General features: G+C 44.6%; 1 protein-coding gene across 1 annotated transcript in view; it reads right to left on the minus strand.

Annotated features, from left to right (window-relative positions):
- Window positions 1–21,322, minus strand: part of MEP1B (meprin A subunit beta) — a 37,231-nt gene extending 15,909 nt beyond the window's left edge. The window contains exons 1-8 of the mRNA XM_054017572.1: window positions 21,266–21,322; window positions 18,617–18,635; window positions 18,388–18,438; window positions 18,247–18,290; window positions 16,772–16,844; window positions 15,928–16,045; window positions 6,514–6,692; window positions 4,719–4,937 (exon numbers count right to left, since the gene is read on the minus strand). Coding sequence (XP_053873547.1) covers window positions 4,719–4,937; window positions 6,514–6,692; window positions 15,928–16,045; window positions 16,772–16,844; window positions 18,247–18,290; window positions 18,388–18,438; window positions 18,617–18,635; window positions 21,266–21,322 — 760 coding nt within the window. The remainder of the gene's footprint in view (window positions 1–4,718; window positions 4,938–6,513; window positions 6,693–15,927; window positions 16,046–16,771; window positions 16,845–18,246; window positions 18,291–18,387; window positions 18,439–18,616; window positions 18,636–21,265) is intronic.
- Between the last annotated feature and the right edge of the window lie 4,052 nt (window positions 21,323–25,374).

The following is a 25,374-nucleotide window of genomic DNA, read 5'->3' on the forward strand; positions in this document are numbered from 1 at the left end:
GGGTGGCCCCAAAGTTGGCTTACCCCGTGATCCTAGGATGTGATTGACCGGGCTTTGCCGACCTCTTGCGGGAGTGGGGTACGCAGCCTGGGAGGAAAAGTGGGGGGCGTGCTAGAAGGCCTGGATTATTAGGCCAACCAGTGGCAGACGACCCCCTAGAGGGGCCCTCAGGGAATCCAGAGATAGAGGAGGGGAGCCGAACCCCTACCGCGGCCCCGATGGAAGAGGACCATGGATGGCTGGAGGTAGACGCCGACTTCCTGGAAGAGCAATGGGGGGATACCACCGGGCCTGGGAGCAGGTGATGAGACCACCCAGGGAGGAAGACCGACCCCAACGCCGTCAGCAAGGACCCCAATTTGAGATCATCATGATTTACTCTATCGGGTAGTCCAGGAACCACAGACGAAGGAAGACCTGTGCCAACTGTTGGTCCCGCGGCGGTTGCGGCAGAACTTGCTCCACTTAGCTCACTCAGTGCCGTGGGCTGGGCACCTGGGGATGGATAAAACGCTGCAACGGGTAGCCCAGAGGTTCTTCTGGCCAGACATCCATAGGGAGGTATGGGACTGCTGTGCCTCCTGCCCCGAATGTCAGAAGACTGGCCCAAAAGGCGTACCAAGAGCCCCCCTTCTGCTCTTGCCGGTGATTGGGACACCCTTTGAACGGATAGGCTTGGACTTAGTGGGGCCCTTGGAGAAGAGTAGCTCAGGCCACAAGTATATCCTGGTCGTGGTTGACTATGCAACATGGTATCCAGAGGCGGTACCACTACGGTCTGCCACGGCTCCGGTCATCGCCAACGAGCTCTTGCAGATCTTCGCTCAGGTCGGCCTGCCGTGGGAGATATTAACGGACCAAGGGACTAATGTGACTTCTAGACTAATGGCAGAGTTGTGCTGGCTGCTGAATATCCGGGCGCTTAAGACCTCAGTCTACCACCCTCAGACGGATGGGTTGGTGGAGAGATTTAATGGCACTTTGAAAGCCATGTTAAGGAAATTCGTGGACGACGACCCCCAGCACTGGGATAAATTGCTCCCAGCACTCCTCTTTGCCGTGCGAGAGGTGCCACAGGCTTCCACAGGGTTCTCCCCTTTTGTACTCCTCTGCAGGAGGAAGCCCAGGGGAATTCTAGACCTCCTAAAAGAAACCCGGGAGGAGCAGGAGACCTGCGTCCGAGGATCAATCCAGTACATCCTCCACCTGAGAGAGAGGCTCCAAGAGTTGGGATCCTTCGCCCGGGAGAATCTGGTGAAAGCCCAACATAACTAAGAGGTGCAATACAACAAAGGGGCCAAGATGAGAAGTTTTGAGCCTGGAGACCATGTCCTCTTGCTGCTTCCTTCCTCCGAGTCTAAGCTGCTAGCTAAGTGGCAAGGCCCCTTCAAGGTGACCAGACACATTGGGCCTGTCGACTATGAAGTGCGGATGTTGGGGCAAAGGAAGGACACTCAGGTCTACCATGTAAACCTCCTCAAGGCCTGGAGAGATCGGGAGGGCCTGACGATTGCCCCGTTGAACCCGAGTTGAGCCGTTGGCAGGGGAACCAGAGGAACCAGGGACAGTGGCCATAGGCCCGGAGCTTGACCCGGTCCAGCAGGAGCAGGTATGACAACTGATTTCAGCTTTCCCCACAGTCCTGTTGACACAGCCTGGGAAGACCACGCTGACCAACCACCATATCGCCACCGTTCCCGGCCACAAAGTGAGGGATGCCCACCGCTCACTCCCCAGGAAGATGTGGGAGACGGTGAGGAGAGAGCTCGATCTGATGTTGGCTCTGGGGGTGGTCGAAGAGTCGCGGAGAAAATGGCGGAGCCCCATAGTACTTGTTCCCAAGCCAGATGGAACAGTCAGGTTTTGTATTGACTTCCGCAAGGTGAATGCGATCTCTCGTTTCGATGCCTATCCCATGCCCCGGGTGGACGAGCTGCTGGAGTGACTAGGCAAGGCAGAATTCATCTCCACCCTAGACCTGACTAAGGGATATTGGCAGATCCCATTGACACTGGCCTCCAGAGAAAAGACAGCATTCCCAATGCCATTCGGCCTCTATCAGTTTACAATGATGCCTTTCGGGTTGCATGGGGCCGCGGCTACCTTCCAGCGGCTCAAGAATCAAGTGCTGAGCCCCCACAACGCGTACGCCGCAGCATACATCGACGACATCGTCTACAGTGCCAATTGGGAGGAACATCTCCAGCACCTTGTCAAGGTGCTATGAGCATTGGGCAAAGCAGGGCTCACCGCAAACCCAGCCAAATGTCACTTGGGCCAAAGAGAAGTGACCTACCTGGGCTATACTGTGGGTCGAGGGAAAATCAGCCCTTTGGTAGGCAAGGTGGAAGCCTTGAAGAACTATCCAACGCCCACAACTAAAAGGCAAGAACGACAGTTCTTAGGGTTGCCCGGATACTATCGTAGGTTTGTGCCTAACTTTGCCACACTCGCCGCCCCCCTGACGGATTTGACGCGGAGCTCCCAGCCATGGAAGGTCCAGTGGACGGAAGACTGCGAGAAGGCCTTTTGTGCCCTGTGGGAACGATTGACACGGGAGCCAATACTGATCCAGCCTGACTTCGCAAGGCCCTTTATCCTCCAGACTGATGCCTCAGAGGTAGTATTGGGGGCTGTACTGTCGCAAGAGGTGGTGAGAGAAGAACACCCCATCTTGTACCTAAGCCGTAAGCTGTTCCCCCTCCCCCCGAGAAACCCGGTACTCAACCATAGAGCGGGAGGTCCTGGCAGTGAAATGGGCAGTCGAGGAACTGAGGTACTATCTATTAGGGAAACCCTTCTCTTTGGTAACAGACCATGCACCCCTCAGGTGGATTAACAGCATGAAAGACGCAAACACACGGATCATGTGGTGGTACTTGTCCCTCCAACCCTACTCCTTCCACATGTTACACTGGCCGGGTAAGGCTCATGGGAATGCAGACTTCTTTTCCCGAGTCAGGGAAGAGGAGGGGGAGGAGACGGTCAAGGGTCAGCCGGCCCAGGTGGCTGTCTTAAGGGGGAGTGTGTGTGATGGGGCAGAGTGGCCCCGCACTGGTACAGCAGGGGTTAACCCTTCGTTCCTAGCAGAGGAAGCCATGCCCCGGAAGCTCTGCTGGGCATGCTCCAACTGGAGAACAGATATAAAAGCCTGCAGATCAGCTCAGTCTGGGCTGACCGCCGGAGGAGAAGGATGCACGCCGCTAGCTCCTGCAGAGGGAGGGCCTGCAAGCCAGGATCCAGGAGTCAGTCAAGCCGAGGCACTACCTGAGACCCCGACGGAAGACGTCCCAGGAGAGGAACAGACCGGAGGACCCCCCCGCCGCAGACGAACTGGTATTCATGGTAGGAAGTGACTCAGGGGAACTATAGAGATAAATGGCGTTAAAGCTGTATTGAGGCTCAGCGTGTTGCGGGTGGATCCCTGCCGAGCGAGTGGCAAGGAAAGCTTGCCATTACCAGGGCCCTGGGTCGGGGCTCGGTGGAGAGGGAGGGCCCGAGTCCCCCTACCCCCTCACCCCAAACCACGAGGGATCCTATATGGACTCTGGCCGCTAGGCCGCACTACCCCACTCGAAAGGGGGTTTACATGGACTCTGGCTGCTAGGCCATGCTATCTCGCTCATAAGGGAAGTTATATAGACTCCAACTGCTAGGTCATGCTACTGCTCCAGACAGGGGGAGAGTAGAGAGGGAGACCAAAAGGCCGTAACTGGCTGCCCGCAGAGGGGCGGCCACAAGGATTGGAGAGTGGTGAGGTGCCGACACCCCATCCTACCCCTGACTCAAGGAGGCGCTGCGGTGCCAGGCCCACCACAGACACCCTTAAATTTTAAGCACATATGTAAGTCCCACTGACCTCAAGTGCTTCATGTGCCTAAAGTGTGTTGCTGAACTGGGACTTAAGCAAGCAAAAAGATTTTTACTAGGAGCTTGTAGAATTTTAATGCTCATACTTATTGTAAAATGTTTTTTGAAACCATAATTGTTTTTTTTTTAAACATAATGTCTAATGATGCATGATTTGCTTATTGTTGTGGTGAGGTTACCAAAAAAGTTATGATCTGCAGGCCAGCGTATACTTATCTGAACTGGTTTAGCCAATCACAATTACAGATTTTTAATCCCCTTTGATAATGGAACCATATACTATAATTCTCCCTCCATTGTTTTCATTCCTCTTCTTGAATTACCTGGCCTGTGTGCAGAGGTACTGGTCTTGCACTATCACCATGTATTTTCTTCAGAGAAACTCCCCGCAGTGTAATTTGACACACACTCTATATCTCCCAAATTGTGATAGGTAATGGTGCAGCAAATGCAGATATAATAGAGACAGCAGAGATGTGAATTTTTCTACAGTGTCTATCGCAACTGCTGGGGAATCAAAAAACTCTGTACAGTAAAGCATGTCTTAAAAAAAACAACCACCCCAGGGATAACCCAAACCAGCTGCCTAGTAAAGGTGTTCTTTAACTAAAGGTCAAATACAATTTCACTGGAAGCTTTGAATTGCCTCCTAAACAGCAGGACTCCTGCAGGTGTGGTCTGTTATTTCTGTCTGTCTTAATTGTACTGATATTTCTGGTGCTGTTAACACACCCACTTTTCTAAACCGTTAGCTTCTCTTTTACCTGTGCTGGATAAATTTTTCTTGATTTCTTCCATATAATGGACAGAAAAAGCAACAATGATTCAAGAGAACTTGAAAAACTTACTGCAATTGTATAGGCGATTTAGCTTCTGGAGATCATAATCACTGAAATCCATTCGTTGCCCAATCACATCCATGAATTCTGGTATGTTAGTTACTATGGTTGGTTCAGTTCCATTCATGAATGCCGTTTTACTATAGTGCATCACAGAAGTGTAATCGTAAGGAACGTTCAGGGCGCTTGATGTTTTATCATCATATGTATTGAAATTGTGTTCTTTACCTAATGAAGAAAATGAAAGGAGAGAGAATTGATCAATCAGGATATAAAAGTTACCTAAAATACATATATGTATAGTCTGCTTTTATATTAAGAAAACTGTGTAATTTAAGGGTTCTAGGATTGAGTCATAGATTTTTAAGGGCAAAAGGGAGCACTATGATTTTTTTTAGTCTGCCCTGCTGCATAACACTGACCATAGAATTTTACCGCATGATTCCTGCATCAAACCCACAACTTCTCGTTAAACGATAGCATATCTTTTGGACCTCCAGTCTTGATTTCAAGACTTCAGGTGATGAAGACTCTACCACAATCCTAGGTAAGTTGTTTCAATGATTATTTACCATCACTGTAAAAAAAATACTTTATTTCTGGTCTGAAATGTTTGTAGTTTCAGCTTCTGACCATTGAAACTTTTGACTTTGATGGTTTAATATAAAACGTCTGGTAACTCCCAGTACGCATGTTGCACCAGTAGCATACACGCAGGATGTCTGTTCTGTTTTCAGTTTGCATTGTGTGACACATGGTGGTAGTTTGCTGTGAACTGATGGAATAGCATTCTTGGGGCAGAGATACGTGGTCCTTTGCTTCAGAGCAGGGCAGGAATTGGGGTACGTTGTTGCAGGCATGACTGGGGCTGGCTCTTCAGCTGTCTGGCATCAAGGTCCTGGATCCCAAAAAGATCCTGGCTCTTAGGGGACAGCTCCTCTCTAGCATAGGTACAGACTCCATGGGTGCTCTGGGGCTGGAGCACTGACGGGGGGGAAAAAAATAGTGGGTGCTCAGCACCCATGGATGGTCCTATGATGTGCTCCTCCCCTTCTCACTCCCCTCCCATGCCTCCCACGATCAGCAGTTCAGCAGCATGCAGGAGGCGCTGGTGGGAGAAGGGAAGAGCGGGGATAGGAAGAAGTGGAGCAGGGTGGGGCCTTGGGAGAAGGGGTGTAGTGGGGGAGGGGTCTGGGGCAGAACAGGGGTCGAGCACTCTCCGGGGAACTCAAAGTTGGCACCTCTGCTCTCTAGTATCCTCCCGCTCATCCTCTAGTGGACCTTGCTGATTGTCCTCAGTGTCGGGGGACAGTGCAGCCGGCAGGCTCCACATGGTGTCTTGGATGGGTAGTGCTATAATTGCGTAGGACAGGGGTGGCCAACCTGTGGCTCCGGAACCACAAGCGGCTTTTCAGAAGTTAATATGCGGCTCCTTGTATAGGCACCAACTCCGGGGCTGGAGCTACAGGCGCCAACTTTCCAATGTGCTGGGGGGTGCTCATTGCTCAACCCCTGCTCCAAAGTGCTCCCTTACTCTGGGTATTGCACCTGGCACAATGAGGCCCCAATCCTGCATTGAGGCTTCCAGGAAATACCTTGATACAGATGATAATAATAATTGAGGTCTATTGCCCTAATTAGAGTCCCTTAACATTTATCTCTTTGGTGTGGGTAGTTGTTAAAATAAATAAATTGAGGTGAAGGAATTATATTTTTAAAACCCTACTGTAGCTGTATGAGATGTTACATAGATTAGTCTTCTCCATTGCCTTAAGTGAAAAGAACGCAAATGAAAATAGTTTACCAGACTGAATTCTGTCTCGCATTATGGAGACATAATCATCCCGGTCGGATCGTGATTGCTCATGCCAGAATCCAAGTGCATGAAGGAACTCATGTTGAATAGTCCCAATCCTGTCGCAGTTGGCTCCAATTGAGAGTTGCTGCTTCCCTTGTTGGCGGTTCCCTACAGAGGACCAGCAACTAATAATAAAATAAAATGCAGGACAGGTCTGAGAAATACATAACTAGTATCCCCCAATAATCTTTTTAATCAGTCTGTTCTGACAGATACAGTTTAAATGTAAGAGTTACAAAGTTTTATGAAATAATGTGTTTGCTACACAGAGAATGCATTTCTTTTTTTCTATAATTTATTCTGGTTTAATCTATCTGGAGTTAGTTCTTCAGACTTGTCCCTTCCTCTAATATTCAGTTTAGTGGTTTTCACTGTGTTTGTCTGTCTGGAACTTGTTTTGTTTCTATTGGTTTATTTCTTTAACAGGAAAATGTCATAATACTAATGACAGAAAGGGTTGATGAGATTTTCATTGATACTGCAAAAACCCCAGAAATGAGGAGCCACATAAAATTTTGCCAGAAAGGTGATTCCCCTGGAAAATTTTAAGAGACAGCATTCAGGCCATCTAATTATTTTTTTAATTAAGGATTTCCCCCCCCACCCTTAGTGAAATTAGTTGTTTGTGGAAGATGCTGGCATTGGCAGCCCTGAAGAATGAAGCCATTTGTATAGCCTTAAAAATAGGGAGACAAGTTGAGTCAGGTAATATCTTTTATTAGACCAACTTCTGTTGGTGAGAGAGAGAGACAGACTCTTTGGTTCTGAAGGAACTCAAATATAAAATTGTAGAACGAATTGTGGTATGTAACCTAGCACTTAAATCAGCTTCTGTACCAGATGACTAGAGGATAGCTAAAACGACACCAATTTTTTAAAAAAGGCTCCAGAGGCACTGCTGGCAATTACAGGCTGGTAAGACTAACTTCAGTACCAGGCAAATTGGTTGAAACTATAGTAAAAAACATAATTGTGTTCAACATATTGTGTTCCATACAGCTTTTGTAAAGGGGAATCATGTCTCACCATTAGAATTCTTTGAAGGAGTCAACAAACATGTGGACAAGGGCAATCCAGTGGATATAGTGTACTTGGACTTTCAGAAAGACTTTGACAAGGTCCCTCACAGAAGGGAAACTAAACAGTTTTATGCAAACTAAACAGTCCTGGCATAAGAGGGTAGGTCCTCTCATGGATCAGTGCTGTTCAATGTATTCATAAATGATCTGGAAAAAAGGGGGAAACAGAAATGTAGCAAAGTTTGCAGATGATACAAAATTACTGAAGATAGTCCAAAGCTGACAGTGAAGAATTACAAAGGAATCTCCCCAAACTGTGTAACTGAGCAACAAAATGCCAGATTAAATTCAATGTTTATAAATGCAATGTAATGTAATGCATACTGGAAAACATAATCCCAACTATACATGCTAAATGATGGGGTCTACATTAGCTGTTAATGCTCAAGAAAGAGATCTTGGAGTCATTGTGGATAGTTTGTGCAGCATCAGTCAAAAAAAGTTAACAATGTTGGGAACCATTAGGAAAGGGATAGCTAATAAGACAGAAAATATCATAGTGCCACAATACAAATTCACAGTATGCCCACACCTTGAATACTACATGAAGTTCCAGTCTCCTCATCTCAAAAATGTTTTTAGAAATGGAAAAGGTACAGAGAAGGCCAACAAAACTGATTAGCTGTATGTCACAGCTTCCATAGGAGGAGAGATTAAAAAGACTGGAACTGTTCATCTTAGAAAAGAGAAGACAAAGGGGTGATATGATAGAGGTCTATAAAATCATGGATAGGGTGGAAAAAGGGAATAAGGAAGTGTTATTTACCCCTTCACATTACTCAAGAACCAGGAGTCACCCAATAAAATTAATAGGCAGGAGGCTTAAAACAAACAAAAGAGAGTACTTCTTCATACAGCACACAGTCTACTCAGTGCCTACAACGTTTTGGCACCTGAGGCCGGGAGCTCAAATGACGCCCCCTCGCTTGGGCCAAAACTTTGAAAGGGCTCAATTCTGCCTTCTTCCTGTTCTACTCCTCTCATGGTACTGTTCTGCTACCTACTTCAATAAAGGAGAACTAACAACTTAAAATGCCTTGTTCAAAAATGTTAAGTAACACTTAACTTTCAAACACCTGAACAGCAAATGTAACTTTTCTTGTCTGCATAGTAAACACTGGCATTTTCATCTGTTTGAATAATCAAAGTGGTGCTTTCCGTGCCTTCTTGGTTGCAAAGATTTGAACTGCTTCCTGAAGGTCCACAGTCTGGGCCAGCTCATGCTCTATTGAGATGGTTGCAAGGCCGAACAGCCTCTCCTGTGTCATTGTGGAGTATAGATGTGTTTTTATTAACTTCAGCTTGGAGAAGCTGCATTCTCCACTGGCAACTGTTACAGGAAGTGTTAGAAGTACGTACAGAGCAACAAAAGCATTTGGAAAGAGGGTGGTCATCTTATTTGTGCACATATATTCCAGAACAGCCTTTGGAGTTGATCCTGCTGAAATGTATCTTGAAAGGGCTTTCAGTTCATCACCTAAATCACTCGCATCAATATCGCACATGTCATCATGTGTCAACACTGTCTCTAGTGCCCTGCATTGCTGGTGTAGGTCATCTTCAGGTATGGTGAGGAGTTTTGGAATATCATACAACATCCCAAATATACTGCTGTGTTCCTTGAGCTGCATGAAACCTTCAACTGACTGTATTGCACAATCTAGCACCTGGTTAAAGAATTCAACTTTGAATTGTTGTTTGTGGTATTCTCAATAAATGCTGTGTATTTACCTTCCTCTATAAAGATCCCGTGTGCTTTGTATGAGCATAACACCATTGCTCCAGATATATCAGAGTCAACACCTTGGAGTCTCTTGCTTACAACATTTATTTCAAACAGTATGTCATGCCACAACACTAAGCCACACAGAAATTTGAAGTTATGTATGTTTCTGGTGATTCCATTTCCCTCTGTCACTGTTCTCCCATGAACAGTTCCTGTCATAGCATTATCCTCCATAATGGCAACTATGGCATTATCTATCTTCCCAATTTGGTGTTTGATAGGCTTTATCGCCTCCACTCAACTTTCCCATTGTGTGGCTTCAGTATCAGAGACTGCATTACTGACCACCGTGTTCAATGAATGAGAACTGCATGGGACAAAAAAAGCTCTAGGGTTTAACTCTCAGATCCGTGTCTGCACTCCTCTGTTCTTTCCTCTCATGTTTGCATCATTATCGTAGCCCTGACCTCTCATGTCAGCTATCACAATTCCCGTATCTTCCAACTTTTTAAGAAGCACATTTGTCATACCAGCTCTTGTAGTATCATCAATGTCAATAAATTCTAGAAAATGCTCTCCGACAGTCACCATTGAAGGGACATTTTCACTAGGTTCTGTTGTTGTTACAAAATGCACCATTCAAGTCATTTGTTCCATATGGCTGATGTCAGGTGTGCAGTCCAGAATAACAGAGTAATATCTTGCTGACTTCAGATCTACCACAATCTTATGTTTGACTTTTGTTGCCAGTAACTGTATGATCTCATTTTGAATTGTTTTTCCAATGTAGTGATGTGTGTACATTTCTTGGGTGGTGACTCTTCTTAGATGCTCTTGGAGTACAGCATCAAACTTAGCCATCAGCTCCACAATTTTAAGGAAGTTTCCATTGTTTGGCACATGCAGCTGATCTGAAGTGCCACGCAGTGCTAGGCTTTGGGTAGCAAGCATTCTCACAATGACAATGAGCCTTTTCAGAACATTTTGCCAGTAAAGAGACTCTGATGCAATCTTCTCTTGATACTGATCATCTATGGTGGCCTTTAACCTTAGTCTCATCTCAAGCTCTTTCCACCTACAGAATGCTCTGTGGTGATTTGCTGCCTTCTCATGGCATGCCAGATTTTTCCAGTCCTTTGTTCCTGTAGAACCCAATGTGGCTGGAACATTAGACAGGAAGAATCTGCAACAAAAACAGTATGCAGCTTTCTGGGTTTTTGAGTACATAAGCCATGGCCTCTCCACTTTGTCACCCTTGGGGATTTCACGCCAGTAATATGTTGGATGGAAACTTCTATTTTCATTGTCTTTGGGGAACTTGAAGTTTTTCACTTGCTGGGTCCCGTGCAGTATAAGGAAGTCCCTCAGGCTACTGCTCAAGTGGGTCCACAGTCCTGGATCATCTAGACTTAAGGAACTAAACTCAGCAGCAACTGTTTCTTGCGCCTCCACCACACTCTTCTCTGATCTACACTTTTCTTCAGGAATGTGCATGGTTACATCCATTTGAGATGGAGATGTGGATCCTGCAGTAGCTGCCAGGTCACCTGCACTCTAACTGGAAGATCAGGCATCTCCTCACCACTCACATCCTCACTGGGGTCGGAAGGCTCACCGTGAACATTTGTGTCTATGTATCTCAGGAGAGCACCTTCCTGCTTAGATAGAAAAGCTTCCTTTGCTTTCTTTCTTTTTCTGAATGCTGCCCCAGAGGGGCATTTTCTTCTTTCACTCATGACTGCTGTTCTGGGCCAGCTATAGTGGCTCTCAACACTCAGTTGAAGGGGACAAATAAGCAGGCTGGTAGCAGGGCCTGAGTGAGGGAAGATATCAGCGTCTTAAAGGCCTAACTGGCTCCTAATACTTCAGTTGACTACCTGTTCTCCTCAAGTGGGTTCAGGGAAGCAGCAGGAAACAGGAAGCTCCCTGAGAAGCTGGTGTTAATCAGTCCGGGCTCCTGGGGGTGCTAGAGAGGTACATAAGAGGCTCCTCCTCCTCTCTCTCCCTGCAGCTCCTGTTGCTTTCTGTTATTCCCTCTCACCTTTTCTCCTGCCTGCCTGTTATGTCTCTTGTGCCCTCCTTCCTCCAGCACAGCACTCCACCATCTCTGTGCATCTAGAGCAGAGAGAATGCATGTGCACCAGCAGCAGACACAATTTTCTACACTCTGGGTCCTAGTGGCACCCTCCACACAGTCTGGCACCTGAGGCGGCCACCGCAGTTTGCGTCATGGTAAGGCCAGCCCTGAGTCTACCTGTGGAACTTGTCATCATTGGGTTAAAAAAATAATTAGATAAGTTCCTGGAGGAAAAGTCCATCTTGACTAATTGACCCCTATTCTCTGGGTGTCCTTAAGCCTCTGATTGCCAGATGCTGTGACTGGATGACAGGGGGTCACCTGATAACTGGCATGTTCTTTTAATTCCCTCTAGGGCACCTGGCATTGGCCACTGTTGGAAGACAGCTGGGCTAGATGGACCATTGGTCTGAGCCAGTATGGCCAGTCTTATGAGCTTACACAGAGCTGTTCTTCAGGTCAGCAGTAGTCCAGCTTCCTGACAATGTGCTGAAACCTTTACCTAAAGAGAGCAGGTAGTTCCTCAGTCATCGAGTTCTTGATCTCTGTTGTGATGTTACTAACAAGAGTGTGAAGTGTAACGATCGTTTGTGATGTGGAGACATTTCCATTAAGAACTGACTGAGACCATCAACTCATTTCACACACAACAGCAATCAGATGGTAACAATTTTCTCTTGTTACTGATGTCATTTGAATTTAAATGAATTTAGACTAGGGTTATTTAATCTGCAGACATAGGAGACTTGACTGAAACAATCAGTTATGTAGGACAGAGTGAAAAGTGATCAGTTCTTGCCTTTTTTACCCTGTCCTATAATAGAACATGGGCACACAGGGAAACAAAAGGGCAGTAAGGATGGAACCAATTTGAAAAAGTACCCGTTGAAACTTGCCAGCCAAGAGGCTATAAAGTCATAAATTTTAGCTGCATTTTTTAAAGTATATGACTATCGATAACTTTTACTGATAAACTAATCAAAATGATAAGGGTAATCAAACTAACTGTGTAAGCATATAAGGAAGGAATTTCTCCTTAAGCACGGCATTGCATAACTTAGCAATGAAGGCTAGATACATTACCAGACTAGATGGGCCAATGCTTTTGTCTGCTATGGCAAATTCACCTCTATTAGAGGTACAAAAAGGAACATAATGACAATTGGACCTCTAACATAGTGAATGCCAGTGAAAATGAGGTAGGATCTGAGTCTAAAATAGGGAAAGAACAAGTCAAAAATTACTTAGGCAAGTTAGATGTCTTCAAATCACCAGGGCCTGATGAAATACATCCTAGAATACTTAAGGAGCTGACTGAGGAGATATCTGAGCCATTAGCAATTATCTTTGAAAAGTCATTGAAGACAGGAGACATTCCAGAAGATTGGAAAAGGGCAAATATAGTGCCCAGCTATAAAAAGGGAAATAAGGACAACCCGAGGGATTACAGACCAGTCAGCTTAACTTCTGTACCCGGAAAGATAATGGAGCAAATCATTAAACAATCAATTTGCAAACATCTAGAAGATAATAAGGGGATAAATAACAGTCGGCATGGATTTTTCAAGAACAAATTGTGTCAAACCAACCTGATAGCTTTCTTTGACAGAGTAACAAGCCTTGTGGATGGGGGGAAGTGGTAGATGTAGTATATCTTGACTTTCATAAGGCTTTTGATACTGTCTTGCATGACTTTCTCATAAACAAACTAGGGAAATACAACCTAAATGGAGCTACTATAAGGTGGGTGCATAACTGGTTGGAAAATCATTCCCAGAGAGTAGTTGTTAGTGGTTCACAGTCATGCTGAATGGGCATAATGAGTGAGGTCCGGCAGGGATCAGTTCTGGGTCCTGTTCTGTTCAATATCTTAATCAACGATTTAGATAATGGCATAGAGAGTACACTTATAAAGTTTGTGCATAATACCAAGCTAGGAGGGGTTGCAAGTGCTCTGGAGGATAGGATTAAAATTAAAAACTGGAGAAATGGTCTGAAGGAAATAGGATGAAATTCAATAAGAACAAATGCGAAGTACTCCCCTTAGGAAGGAACAATTAGTTGCACACATACAAAATGGGAAATGACTGCCTAGGAAGGAGTACTGTGGAAAGGGATCTGGGGGTCAGAGTGGATCACAAGCTAAATATGAGTCAACAGTATAATGGTGTTGCAAGAAAAGAGAACATCATTCTGGGATGTATTAGCAGGAGTATTGTAAGCAAGACATGAGAAGTAATTCTTCCGCTCTACTCTGCGCTGATTAGGCCTCAACTGGAGTATTGTGTCCAGTTCTGGGCACTACATTTCAGGAAAGATGTGGACAAATTGGAGAAAGTCCAGAGAAGAGCAACAAAAATGATTAAAAGTCTAGAAAACATGACCTATGAGGGAAGATTGAAAAAATTGGGTTTGTTTAGTCTGGAGAAGAGAAGACTGAGAGGGGACATGATAACAGTTTTCAAGTACATAAAAGGTTGTTACAAGGAGGAGGGAGAAAAATTGTTCTTAACCTCTGAGGGTAGGACAAGAAGCAATGAGCTTAAATTGCAGCAAGGGCAGTTTAGCTTGGACATTAGGAAAAACTTCCTAACTGTCAGAGTAGTTAAGCACTGGAATAAATTGCCAAGGGAGGTTGTGGAATCTCCATCATTGGGGATTTTTAAGAGCAGGTTGGACAAACACCTGTCAGGGGTGGTCTAGATAATACTTAGTTCTGTCTTGAGTGCAAGGGACTAGACTAGATGACCTCTTGAGGTCCCTTCCAGTTCTAGGATTCTATGATAATGATGAGGTTTATTAAACACCATTGGCTAAATCTTGCAATTCTTACTGTTGAAGTCAGTGGGAGTTCAGAAGTCCAGGATTTAGCCCTATATGGTCTTTTTGATCTGACTGCTAAAACATCTGGATTTATTAGCATGGAAAATTCATAGGTCTAGGACCATAGATTCATAGGTTAGGTTCAGCCTTTCAATGCCTAATGTTTAGACGTTCTGCCAGCTAGTGGCATCCACAACTCTGAGTTAGGTGTCCAGGCTCCCAGTCCCTGTATAATGCATGAGGAGAGTCAGGTGCCAAGAATAGGATCCACCAAAGCCCAGCATGGTACTGAGTGGGGAGACGCCTAAGCTAACAAGTAGAAAGTGCAGAGCAGAGGATTGGTTGGCCTAAGCCCCACTCCTCAAAAGGAGGTAGACACTTCAAATAATACCTGTTCCACTTTGTATCAATAGTCATTAGAACAAGGTCTGGAACGTGGACCTCACACATCCCAGGTGGGATGGGTAGTTTCAAGAGTCATTATCATTGTCTTTCTGGCCCAATGCCTTAAGTATTTCATACAAGGTGGAAGAGATTCAACAGGAGAGACTGAGAGACAGGCATCCCTGAATACTTTTTAGTGTAGTGGGTAGGGCAGTCACCTGTCAGGTGGGAGACCTCACTTCAGATTCCTGCTCCACATCAGACAGAGGTGGGATTTGAACCTGACTCTCCCCCCTCCTGGGTGCATGTGCTAATCATTGGGCTAAAAGTTACAAGGAGGTGGCACCACTAATAGTGTTTCATGTGAAGCCCGATCTACTAGGCATGGTCTCAATATGCCTACTGGAATGGGCCCCACAAGCCAGATAGATGGGGCAATGCCTAGTTTGAAGATCTTGCTGGGGCATGGATGTGAGCTGGGTATGAGGACTGAAGTGGCTGTGTGCATGTCCAGTGGCTGAAATTTAGGTAACTACAGGGTTAGGTGGCAGCTGAGAGGAGGTTTTGAGGCTCTATATTTTGGAGTTAGGTGCCTAAATCCCTTTGTGGTTCTAGCCCATAGCATTCAGATCATACTTGCACCTTGGTGGTTCACAATTAGTACACAGGTCTATAAAGTAAAATATTTATAGTGATAAATAGCCTGGGGCTGACTTTGTATTATTTTCCAGACACAGGTGGGAGTCAAAACAACCCTGCTATATCACTACCGATATGTAATTCCCTTTATTATGGTTGGAAATTTTGCAGTCCTGCAGTCTAGGCTATCGCATTCCCACTGTGGGGAAATTTTTTTTTATAAGGCAAATTTAGTATGAGAACATGAGAATAGAACTTCATATGCTCAAAGGCCAAACAAGAAAAAATGATTTGATCAAATAGCTTGATTAACCATGAAAGGTAAGGTACCATGTCTGTTAAGGCTTCAGTTCTGTACTCAGTTGCATCGGTACAACTTCCATTGGGTCCTAGAGTGTTTGTTTGCAAACAAGTATAATAAGGGAAAACTTAACCTTTACCAAGTTCATACCACGTTTTGGACTATTATAGTTTCCAATGTGTAAAATCTGAGAAATGACTAGGTTGAGATAAGGAATTATATTCAGTATGTTAGTATGTTCTCCAGTTTTTAGAGAACATACTAATTAGTGCACATAAAAATTGGTCATTTTGCCAAATGGAATGAGAATTTGTCACATTTTTCCTCTTACCCACTGCCCTTGAACACTGATATATAATTTTTTTCTCCTTCCCAAGGTTTGAAGTCGATACAGGTTTTTAGGCGATACCGTTCAAATGCTTTGAGGATAAGTCCTTTAGCATTCATTTCTGTAAGGGAAACAAATAGCATTGTTATAAATATAAGGCCAAATCCTGAGGTCCTTGCTGAGCTTTTATAGACCTCACTCTGACAAACTGCTATTAAAATCTTGGAGTTTTGACAGATTAAGGATTGAGCAAAAATTCAGTAAAGGCCTAAGAATCTAGACTGCTGGAAAATTGGATTCTACCTTTGTAGACGTTTGTTTAAACATAATACAATACGTTTCATGGGTGATTTTCATGTATACAATATAAGATGATGAGTACATAATGCTTGATCCTGACAGTTGCTGAGTGCTCTCAACTGCAACTGACTTCAGTGGAGTTTATAGGACCAAGGATTGAATAAAAACTGAGTAAAAACCTCACATTTCACCCAGAGCAAGTAAAGGATTATAAACACCTCACTGGCATCGTTCAGATCCTTGAATGCTAGCAATACATCTGGGTCATCTCCTCCAGGAGACTTACTTGGCTTAAATCGGTTAATCTTTTCCTTCATCTATTCATATCCAAACTCTTGGTCACTCTGAACCATGCAAATGAAAAGGTGAGATTCCCTAAATTAAAAAGATCCCCAGTAACTTTTTCTTTCTTTTCACTTAATGCAGTGTCATACCTTAGGCAGATGACTTTAAAAACAAACTTGTATTTAAAACTAGTGCAACTTTTCAACCAAAGCAGACACTATTATATTAATTTATGTATTTATTTCAAAGGCAAATACGGTACCCAGGCTATCCTCAAGGACATATGGGATGGTGAGGGGCCACCGATAGTTGTCACCAATAATGGAGTTTCGTTCCTGTATTTGAGAAGAAAAATAAATGTAAAGAGTTCAAGTAAGGGATGACATAGGAGTAGGTAGTAAAAAGAAAATTTAGTAGCTCTAACCTGCAAGTAAGAAATATGTCTCTTATGAATCTGTTTGAGTAGTTGAGAAATAAACCTAGGAGCACAAATGCTGAGGAAGATGGCTCAGTGGTGTAGGCTTCAGGTTTGAAATACTAGAGATCATGGGCACCGACTCTATGGGTGCTCGCACCCATGGAAAAAAAATGGTGGGTACTGAGCACCCACTGGCAGCCCCCTTATCAGTGCCTCCCCCTCCCCCCAGCACCTCCTGCTCACCGTCCTCAGCTGTTCCACGGCATACAAGTGACGCTGTGGGGAGGGAGAGCGAGGTCGGGGTGTGCTCAGGGGATGGAGCAGAATGGGGCAAGGCAGGGGCGAGAAGAGGCGGGATGGGGATGAGATCTTGGGGGAAGGGGTGGAGTGGGGGTAGGGCCTATTAGAACATTAGAAAGTTGGCGCCTATTCTAGAGACTTCCCAGGACCAGAGTTTCAAATCCCAGCAGGGTCAGCTAAACCCTAAGTTCCTTGACGTTTATAAGGGTCTATCTTTCAGTATATCATTATAATATAAAGTCTTATCTACTCTGCCTGGAAATTAACAATCCCATGATTCTTTTCATAAGTGTAGGAATTTGTTGACTAAAACTTTCCTTGCTGTCACTGATGTACCATGTGCAGATTGATTTCCATCCTCCATCCCAGAAGTAATTCAGTAGTGACTAATAATCATCTGCTCCCATTGAATTAGATGGCAAAATTGCCATTGACTTCAAAGGAATTAGGCTAAAGTAGATTGTCAGGCATGCCCACTGGGATTCTTTGAGATATAATGCATTATATAATGCAGTGATTTTTTTGAGGTGAATAGGGATACTAGAGGGATGTTCTAAAATGAGATGCTAATCAAGGACCTAAACTTGAATGAGGAGGCAACTCACATGAGGAGGAACGGTTTGCAGGGAACAGTCTGAAGTTTCATATACTGACAAATATTGTGCAGAATTGCAGATAAACTAAGGATATCTCAAGTACGCCTGTCTGCATGTGATTAATGCCAATACTCTTAAAACTACAAGTCGAAATCACAGTAAGGGAAATAAGAAGTTTATTACATTGATCTAATGGCTGAACTGATTTTTATTCTAGTTAATGCTTCTGTAAATGTACATGACTCGTTCATTATCTATGACATTTATACAAATACATTCCCAAATTATTTCAATTTATTGTTACATAAACAACATTTATGGCTAGTTCAAGCTGGATGGGCTGAGCATGTTCAGATCAGCCGTGCTTTATATTACATAAGTCAATGACACATTTCTGTTTTTATATTTTATGTTTGAACTCACCCCATCAAGTTTGATATCTCCCTCAAAAAGGTTCAGTCCTAAAGCTAAAAAGTAACAGCTGATTAACATTCAGACATTGTACTGATCTCTCACTGTTACAATGAAACTTTCAAAATATGAAAAAGAAAATTAAAAAATAACCTTCATTGATGTCCAAGACATCTCGATCAATTCCACCATCTACATCTACTTCTGAAAAACAAAAGACAAGTGAGATAAGACATTAGTCTTTGCTATTATCTTTATGAAGTGTGAAAATTAACGTAATAACAATAATAGTAATTATAAATCTGTCCCTGCTGTATTTATGAGCAGCTGTTTTTGTTGGCTGCCTTCAGTGCACTCGTATAGAACTCTAAACAGAACTCACCAAATGACTCTGGAGTAGGCTAGTGAGGGAGAAAAAAAGAGAGAGATTATCAGGATACACAAAATGAAATCCTACGAACATTATTCTTTTAATAATATTGCAGATCCAGCTTGAGCTCAACTAACAGCATTTATTGCTGGCCACTTTGAGTGTGCTTTAATAGGCTACAATCAGGTTGCACTGAGAACCATGTGGCTGTTTGTGTGTGTGTGTGCATGCACTCAGATGTTCCAGTACAGAGTATAGACTAGATAAGCCAAGAGATCCTTTCCAGCCCAATCTTCCCTGATTCTATAATGTCAATAGTCCTCCATTAAGTACTAAAGTTTTATGGCATTTATGTCCTGCCATCACATAAATCTACCTTTAAACATTTTTATGCCATAGTACAATGTCTAACAGATACACATTTGCCATGGGAATGATACCAAAGAATTTTTACAGACTCCATCTGCTTTTGAAGAATCTGATCTTGTAAACTCTTACTCACACATGTAGCCCGCACTTATATGGGTAAAGACTATCCACACACAAGTAAGGGTTGGCAGGCTCCAACTCAGCTTGCATAGAATACATAGTTGTCATCCTGTGCATTTTCCTAGGCTTATTTAATTTTTTTTTACATGGAGTCTGATCCAATGTCCACTGAAGTCAGTAGGAGACTTTCTAGTGTCCTCAATGGGCTTTAGATCAGGCTGTCAAGTGGCCAAATCAGAGCAGTTTCATTGAGAGGAGTAAATGAGTGCAAGGTGAGGATGAATGTAAGGAAATTAAAAAAAAACAACCCTACTAATAAGAAGTGTTCCATGTATTGGTTTAGAGGCCAGAGACTGGTAATGAAAGAGTGTAATTTGCAGCTGGACTGAATACACAGAGGAACCAATTTATTTCCAAACAGCATAAAATCTCATAATTCAATTAATGGTGATCTGATTTGAAAGTAATTAATAATTGCCTTGATAGTTAATCTGACTAAAATTAATCCCCCAAGAATGATTTAATTAATATGGTCAGTTTCATGATGGTTTATCCAAAAATTGAAATAACAGTTTCTATAAACATAAATTAAAAAAAAAAAAAAAAAGCTTTATCCAAAGTGCTGAATACCTTTAGTGCCATTAATAAAAGGTACAGCATTTCTGTGGTCGCTATGATTACAATCACAATGCCTCCAGGCTTCAAAATCCATCATGCAAACAACAAATACGTCACAAAGCTCATTTTTTTTCAGTCCCCAGACAAGATTTTCCAGCTGCATCAAAACTTTCATAAGTAGAACCATAAAACAATTTAATTGATTCCACCCTATACACTCCTGATGAGTAAGAAAAAGCATGAGTGGGAGATTATTCAAATACCAAATTATTTCTAATTCCTCATGTAATCAAATCCAGCCCAGGTCAGCAGTGACTGAAAACTGTCACCAACTGATGGCTTCAATGTTGAAGGAGTTGGTGATTTCCTGCTAGATAGGGTCTAATCCTTACTCATGACTATGGAATCCAACATGGCCCAGTGAAATTACCTATTTTAGTGGGGATACTTCTGCATGTAAAGATTACTCAGGGGAGCACCAGCTGCAGGATCCAGCTGCAGGTGTCCATAGCCTCAAAGCCAACACAATTTACCAGAATTCCAGCACCTACTATTTTATGAATAGCTACAATTTAGTACATTTATAACAAATTCACAATTAAGAATAACACTGCTAGCTGACACTAATTAAGGGTGTGTCAAGGAGAAATCAGTTAGTCCACTGAATTACTTTTTTAAAATCTAAACGGAAGACGTTTCCTCTTTTCTGAATAATTTACCGTTTGCGGTTTATTCAGCCTAACTATGGGAAACACTTTGAGGCACATGAATGATGTTATATACATTAAAATGTAAGGGGGCCAGATTCTGCCACCTTAACTCATATTAAGTAATACATTGCTCCATGAGTTGTCCCAGTGATACCGACGTGAGAAAAGGTACCAGATCCTGCCAAGTAATAACAGTGTTATCAGACTCCACTTCCATCCACACGGTGTTTGTCTGACCCACAGATTCAGAATATTGTGTGCTCCAAATTCTTAAGGATCACACTGGAAAGAATTCACAGAAGTGGGAAAATACTGCATTTCTCTGGAAAAATATAAGGCAGTAGACAATTTCAAAGTTGCTATTGTTGTACATTGTCATAAAATAGCTCACCACAGGTTGGGGAAGCTGCTAGTACAGCCAAAGAAAAGCATGTCCAGCTTGACTAAGAGGGCATTCACTTCATTGACATATTTATTATATTAAACAAAATACTTGATATCACTATCTGTATTCCAAATAATAGAATAGATGTTACCACTTCCCCTGGTCCCAGTGCTGGACTATGTATGCAGCCAAAATTGTTATAAAAAAATCAATGGTAGTTCTGCCTGAGCAAGGAGTAGTAGGATCAGGCCCTCTAGATAGAGAGCTGGACTGATTATAAGTAACAGCAATGAGAAATCTACTCAGAAAACAAAATGTTCTGTGCCCCTCCTCAATGTTCTTAACAATTGGAGAGAAACCCTCATTTGCAGGAACTATATGCATCAGTTTTTCTTTTTTTCACAAGCTTGTCATGACCTATATTACAATTCAAAATGTAAAGATTCTTTGTTTTCTTACCAGACCACAGCCAACCTGAAGAAGACACCAAGTCAGGAGCAAAGGCATAGACAACATACCCATCTTGCTTTACTCTGTGAAAGGTTATGGACTCAATTGCAGAGCAACTTGCTAATTAAGGAAGTAAATTTAATACTTCAGAACCTTTGCCCTGGTATCTGTAGCTAGCTGTTTTGTATCTTTATCTTAAATTGTCCAATCGGTAAAGTCTCTTTCTTTTATCAGATTTATTACCATCATACATGTGTTCACTGAGATCATTAATGTGTATTTTACACGTAACTTTTCCTTATGAAAAATAAGAGTAATAATACTTAGCATTTAATTTTGGAAACTAATCACAAGACTCTTATGAGGTAGAGAATTATTATTAATATACCTATTTTACAGAAAGGGAAACTGAGAGAGAAAGTTTGTGACTTTCCTAAGGCCACTTAGGAGGACTTGTCAGAGCCAATGCTCGAATTTGAGACCATGCTTATCTATATACAGGGCCGGCTCCAGGCACCAGCCGAGCAAGCTGGTGCTTGGGGCGGCAGCTTCTAGGAGGTGGCATTCCGCCCAATCCTAAGGCGGCACGGACGCTTTTTTTTTTTTGTTACACTCCGGCCGCCCTGTAGGGGGCGGCGGCATGGAGGATGGGAGCGCCCTGCAGCAAGCCCGGCAGAGCAGCCCGCATCCTTCCCTCCCAGCCGACCGGAGCAGCGCAGAGCCCTCCTAGCAGGCGGCAGGGCGGGAGGGGCCGTGTGGCAGCGCCCTGCTGAAGCCCTGGCCGCCCTCCTTCTCTCTCTCTCCCTCCCGCTCCCACCCCCTCCTGCCTGCATCCTGGCTCTGGCTGCGCCGCCCCAGTGTTTTTTTTTTTTTTGCTTGGGGCGGCCAAAAAGGCAGAGCCAGCCCAGTCTATATAATGCCTTTCTCTAACTTGAAGTACTGCATTTGTCAGTAAGTTGAATCATGGTATCCTGCTGGGTCATTTACAAGTTTCCTCAGATTGAATTTATTCATTTTGGCATTACCATTTTGTTATCCTTGAACACAGTTCTACTTCTGTCTAGATTTTGTTTAGTAACTTGCAAGCCTCAGTTAAGCCTTCTACTATTTTGCATATACAGTGGTCACCATTTGCTAACACAAATGATTATCACAAATGTTCCTTATACTTAGAGTAAAAGGTACCTAAGTTTGGAAAATTAGGTAACCATGAGTTTAATGTGCTCCATCTGATCAAGATTCCTCAAAAATGTAATGATTACAATTTTTCTGTATTAGACATTAGATTTATATATCTACTATCCCAATTTTGGCTAGTGGGATCTCAAAGCTGAACAAACTTGAATTAATAAAATGTCCCATAAATTTGAGTATCAGCAGTGCTGAAGAAGAACTGGCTGATGGTAGATAATGGGGACAATGGAATATTTTCTAGCTGTTCAGGTACATGATGCTTTTCTCGTAACCCAGTGAGGGGCAGAATCTTTGGGAATAATTATGGAGGTAGGTGTCTATTGTTCCATATGTGGGTACCAAATTGACAGCCCTGAGGATTGTCATTCTCTATCCACAAATAATGATCTTGTCGGGTGTCACCTAGTCAATGCTCTTTGGAAGCTGTGAGGTTACTATGTTGTCTCTCTCGGAAATCTTCTGAGGTTTTTTTATGTGGATTTATCATGCTGCAATCCTTTTCGTAGGTTGTCTGGTTGGAATTATACTTTGATTATAATAGAATCTAAGTGCTTTGTTGAGATATGTGACGAGGCAAGGCCAGAAGGCTATAGGAAAGTAGTGAGGAACAAGTATGTTAGCCCCAGGCTAAACAAATCCCTGGTTCCATGGTAACCAAATGGCAGTTGCTCCAAGTTAATCAAGACACCTGGGGCCAATTAAGATCCTTCTAGAAAGCAGCAGAGATAGCTAGGTTGATTGGGACACCTGAAGCCAATCAAGGGCAGGGCCGGATTAACCTTTTGTGGGCCCGGTGACAAACATATTTGTGGCCCCCCATGGAGATAATGGAGCATGGTGCAGGGAGGTCAGTCCCCAGAGTGAGGGGCCAGCCAGAGGCAAGGGCAGCCCTGCTCCGTCCAATGTGAGGGCACTATTTACAAACCGGCAGGTGCCAGATGCACAGTGGCCTGCACGACCCTGTGCTGCCGGCATGCCCCTTCCACTCTGGGGCAGGCCCATGCCACACCACACAGCCCTTCCTGCCCAACACCCCCGACTCTCTATGGCCAGAGGCCCCCGGGACCCACTATTCCCAGTGCCCCACTATTCCCAGTGCCCCCCCCGAACCACCCACAAATGCACAACGCCCTGCACAACACCACCCCTGCCCACAGCCCCACCACAACTGCCCAGCACCCCCTCCCACAGAACCCCCACTCCCTAGTGCCCCAACACACACAGATCTTCTCCACCTCTTCACAGCCCAACACCCCCCACACTTCCCACAGATCCACTCCCCAACACCCTGCCTCCCAGCCACACTCACCAGCCCTTCTGGGAGGCGACAGCGTCTGCCAGGATGAGCCGGCAGCACAGCCAGGGCTGGTCCCAGGGCCAGGAATCACTCCAGTCCCTCGGGAGTGGCGCGATCAGCCAAGCCAGGGCCTGCCCTGGAGGGACTCCCTCAAGACGCACTTGCCTGGAGGAGCTCAGCCAAGCGCTCCGTACTGTCTCCGCCCTACACCTGGCTGAGACTGGTTAGGATTCTGCCCCAGTCCCAGGTGACTCAGCTCCAGGGAGACAGGTGGGGCCCCACGGGTGATGGGAAGCAGAGACTGCCCAGAGCCAGAGGTGCACTGGAGTCTGGCCAGGGGGCTGAGAGGAGCAGGGGATGGGGACAGGGGGTGGAGAGGAGCCTTCGGCCAGCCAGCAGGCAGGCCAAGAGGAGCAAGTGGTGGGCGGGGGGAGCCAGCGGGGTCTCAGGGTGCAGTGCAAGCGGATCAGGCCGGGGCCCCTTCTCAGCATGGGCCCTGCTCCATGGAGCCACTGGAGCCATTGTAAACCTGGCACTGTCTGGAACTAGTTAAAAGCCTCCCAGTAAGGCATGTATTTCAGCAGGGCCGGCTCCAGCATTTCTGCTGCCCCAAGCAAATAAATAAATAAATAAATAAATAAAAGCCGCGATCGCAATCAGTGGCGGCAATTGGAAAAAAAAAAAGCCGTGATCGGCAGCGGCAGTTCAGTGGCAGGTCCTTTGCTCCTAGAGGGAGTGAGGGACCTGTCGCCCCCGAATTGCCGCAGGTGCCGCCCCTCTCCCTTGGCCGCCCTGAGCACCTGCTTGTTAAGCTGGTGCCTGGAGCCGGCCCTGGTATTTCAGGAGCTGTAGGAGAAACTGGGCAGTACAAACCCTATCAGTCACAAGGAAGGAGGGCCTGAGGTAAGGGTGAAGTAGATATTGAGGAAGTGGGGGCTGCTGTTGGGAAGTTGCCCAGGGAATTGAACTTGTCCTGTTTCAAAAGGTCAGCTACCAATAGCTGCTACTATTAGGGTTCCTGGACTGGAACCTGGAGTGGAGGGCAGGCCTGGGCTCCACCCCCACCCCTTCTTCCCCACTCTCCTTGATTAATCACAGAAACTGTGAGACGACAGAGACTGTGCGAGGGAGGGTTGCTTCTTCCCACCTCCCTCACTGGCTTATGATGAAAATGGCTCAGTAGGCTGTGACCCTTGCCTTTAGAGAGAGAAGAGCTATATGGACGGTCACATATAGGCTAGCGAAAATCTGCCTGGAAGCGCAGGACCCATTGAGACAAGGTCAGGGCTTTGTCACAGATAGTAATGTTGATAATCTTGCATGAGCCCTAAGCTAAGGCCTTGTCTACACTACAAAATTAAGTCGATTTAAGTTATGTCAAAGTACAGCTGCTGCAGTAATTAAACAGCTGCTGCATGTCCACACTACAATCCTTGTGTCACCGGTGTTCATCCATATTAGCAGCACTTGTATCAACACAGAGAGCAGTGCACTGTGGGTTGCTATCTCACTGTGCAACTCGCCACCATCTAGCGCAGGGTGTTTTGGGAAGAGTTTGCAATGCCTCATGGACACAAACCAGGGCTTAAATTCAATTGGAGCCATACAGAGCAGAGCTCCAGTAAAT

The sequence above is a fragment of the Malaclemys terrapin genome, chromosome 2, assembly GCF_027887155.1.
Source record: "Malaclemys terrapin pileata isolate rMalTer1 chromosome 2, rMalTer1.hap1, whole genome shotgun sequence".
In the NCBI taxonomy this organism is placed as follows: Eukaryota; Metazoa; Chordata; order Testudines; family Emydidae; genus Malaclemys; species Malaclemys terrapin.